At 48.6% G+C, this 2,500-nt stretch overlaps 1 protein-coding gene across 1 annotated transcript in view; it reads right to left on the bottom strand.

The window, feature by feature from the left end:
• Positions 1 to 2,500, bottom strand: part of LOC134094123 (protein arginine N-methyltransferase 8-B) — a 27,158-nt gene that overhangs the window by 18,395 nt on the left and 6,263 nt on the right. Inside the window, exon 2 of the mRNA XM_062547514.1 lies at positions 1,183 to 1,410. Coding sequence (XP_062403498.1) covers positions 1,183 to 1,410 — 228 coding nt within the window. The remainder of the gene's footprint in view (positions 1 to 1,182; positions 1,411 to 2,500) is intronic.

Genomic DNA, 2,500 nt, shown 5'->3' with positions numbered 1-2,500 from the left:
ATGTATGTGTGTGTGCATGCGTGCGTGCATGCGTGTGAGTGCGTCTGTATATGTGTGTTTTGTTTTTGGAACTGTGGAGGGTAGAGGAGCTGGCTGTCAATAAGGGCATAACTCACCAAATGCCATGGCTTGTTAATGAAAGGTCTCTCATTGGTTACGTCAGCGTTTAGTGTCATTTGGTATTTTACTTTCAACCTGCCTATCTTTGAACGGCCTATTTCATGCTGTTCAATAAGGCCTGCATCACAAATGCCAAAACGCCATCAGTGTCCCTTGACAAGTGTCTGGGCCGATGGAAGAGAAATAACTGTCAATTAGCGCGGCTAGATTCAAGCTCATGACAGCCCAAGACAGCGATCATAAACACAACGGCACTAATTGAGCAGGAGGAGTTCTCTGGCCCCTCCCTCCAACACGACTGGTGTGTCTGCTAATGACAACACAGGAGACAGCGGCCTCAGGTTCTCTGTTGACAGAAAAAAACACTTTTTACCTCCGCCAAGGAGGTTATGTTTTCACTGGGGTTTGTTTGTATGTTTGTTTGTTTGCTTGTTTGCCTGTTAGCAAGATAACTCAAAAAGTTACGGATGGATTTCGATTACATTTTCAGCAAAGGCCTGAAATGACCCAAGGAAGAAGCCATTCGATTTTGGGAGTGATCTGGATCACCGTCTGGATCCAGGAGGCGATTATGTTTTCGCTTAAGTGAGGTCTGCGCTCTCGGAGTGCTTTTCTAGTTTCTCATGTAACCTTTGTGGAAAACCAAAATAACAGCACTTGAATTGTGCAGATCATAAAAACATTTGTGCTTTGAGATCATATGACGCACTCTATATAATGCAACTTCTTACATCCTGATCCTATTCTTGGGATCTTAGGATCATTTTGGCATTGTGCTGCTGGTTTTGCCATCTGGTTGTGTTTCTCAAGCTGAACAATTGCAATAAGTCAATAATTACAATTGCAATAATAATTAAAAATGCTACCTCGTGGCCCCAGTCGTGGCGCGACTGGCTGGGGCACCTGCACCGCACGCCGGCGACCCGGGTTCGATTCCCGCCCCGTGGTCCTTTCCGGATCCCACCCCTACTCTCTCTCCCACTCACTTCCTGTCACTCTACACTGTCCTGTCACATTAAAGGCATAAAAGCCCCAAAAAAAAAAAAAAAAAAAAAATGCTACCTCGTGTATTCCAAAGTGAGCGTAGGAATCAAAGTAGTAGTCTCGCGATGTCATATCCTCCGGGTCCAGGAACTTGGACATCTTGCCACGGCCGGGGCAGCTGGGGAGGGTGGTGGAGTGCGGGATGTGGGCGGGCCGGGGCAAGTGATGGACAGACTGGATGGACGTGACGGGCTTGGGCAGCGGCGACGGCTGACACTGCGATGGAGCTGCACTCAGAGGCTGCTGCTGCAGAGTGGGAGAGCAGAGAGAGAGAGAGAGAGAGAGAGAGAGAGAGAGAGAGAGAGGGGAGAGGGAGGGAGAGAGGGGAGAGGGAGGGAGAGAGGGGAGAGGGAGGGAGAGATAGAGAAAGATAGAAAGAGTGAGGGAGAGAGAGAGGGAAGGAGGGAGCGAGAGTGGGAGGGAGGGAGAGAGAGAGAAAGAGGAAAGGAGAGAGCGAGAGAGAGGGAGAGAGGGAGGGAGGGGGTAGAAGGTGAGAGAAACAGAGATGGGGAGAGAGAGGGGGGAGAGAGGGAGAGAAGGGGTCAGAGGGATAGAGAGAAAGAAAGAGAGCGAAGGATAGAAAAAAAATAGAGGGAGCATCATAGTGGGCAAAGGTTAAGAACAGAGACCATGGGAAGCAAACAAATGGATGGTGTGGCAGAGGAAAAGATAAAGAGAGAGTACACAGCAGCAAAAGAGAGAGACGTAGAGAAGACGAGAGTAGAAATAGAGTAAAACAGATAACAACAGGGTCAGAAAACACACCCACACGTTATTAATAAAGACAGAAAGGGAGGGATAAAAAGCAAGCAAGTAATTATGAGCCAGGAGGATATGAAAACTTCAGTCATGGATCACTTCATTTAGCACAAGGCAGGGGGACCTGGAGTCCCTCACCACAGGTTCAGATGACAACAGTGTGTGTGTGTGTGTGTGTGTGTGTGTGTGTGTGTGTAACCTTTCAGGGGTCCTGGAGTGGCCAGTCTGAGGCTACTGTATAGCGTGTGTGTATGAACTCTCTGTAGAAGACAGAGTGTGAGCCCGATGCTGCAACCGGCAGCAGTAGAGATATGCAAACGTACACAGCAGAGCCTTCACAATGTGCAACAGGGACGAGATAGTGGAATGTGCTCTTGCTCAGTAATTGCTCATCAGTAAAGCAGGGAATAAACAAGAGTGAAGAACTGTGAGGAATCTGCGGAACCTTCCGGCTCCAGCACCAGTCTCACTGCATAGTGAGTGTTGGCAGTGCATAGCCTGGAAGTAAACAGTTTGCTTAATGCATCCACCTGCTGACTCACTAACTCACTCACTTGCTTATGCTCTCCCACTCTCT

The sequence above is a fragment of the Sardina pilchardus genome, chromosome 10, assembly GCF_963854185.1.
Source record: "Sardina pilchardus chromosome 10, fSarPil1.1, whole genome shotgun sequence".
Classification (NCBI taxonomy): domain Eukaryota; kingdom Metazoa; phylum Chordata; class Actinopteri; order Clupeiformes; family Clupeidae; genus Sardina; species Sardina pilchardus.
This window is presented reverse-complemented; position numbering and strand designations above follow the sequence as displayed.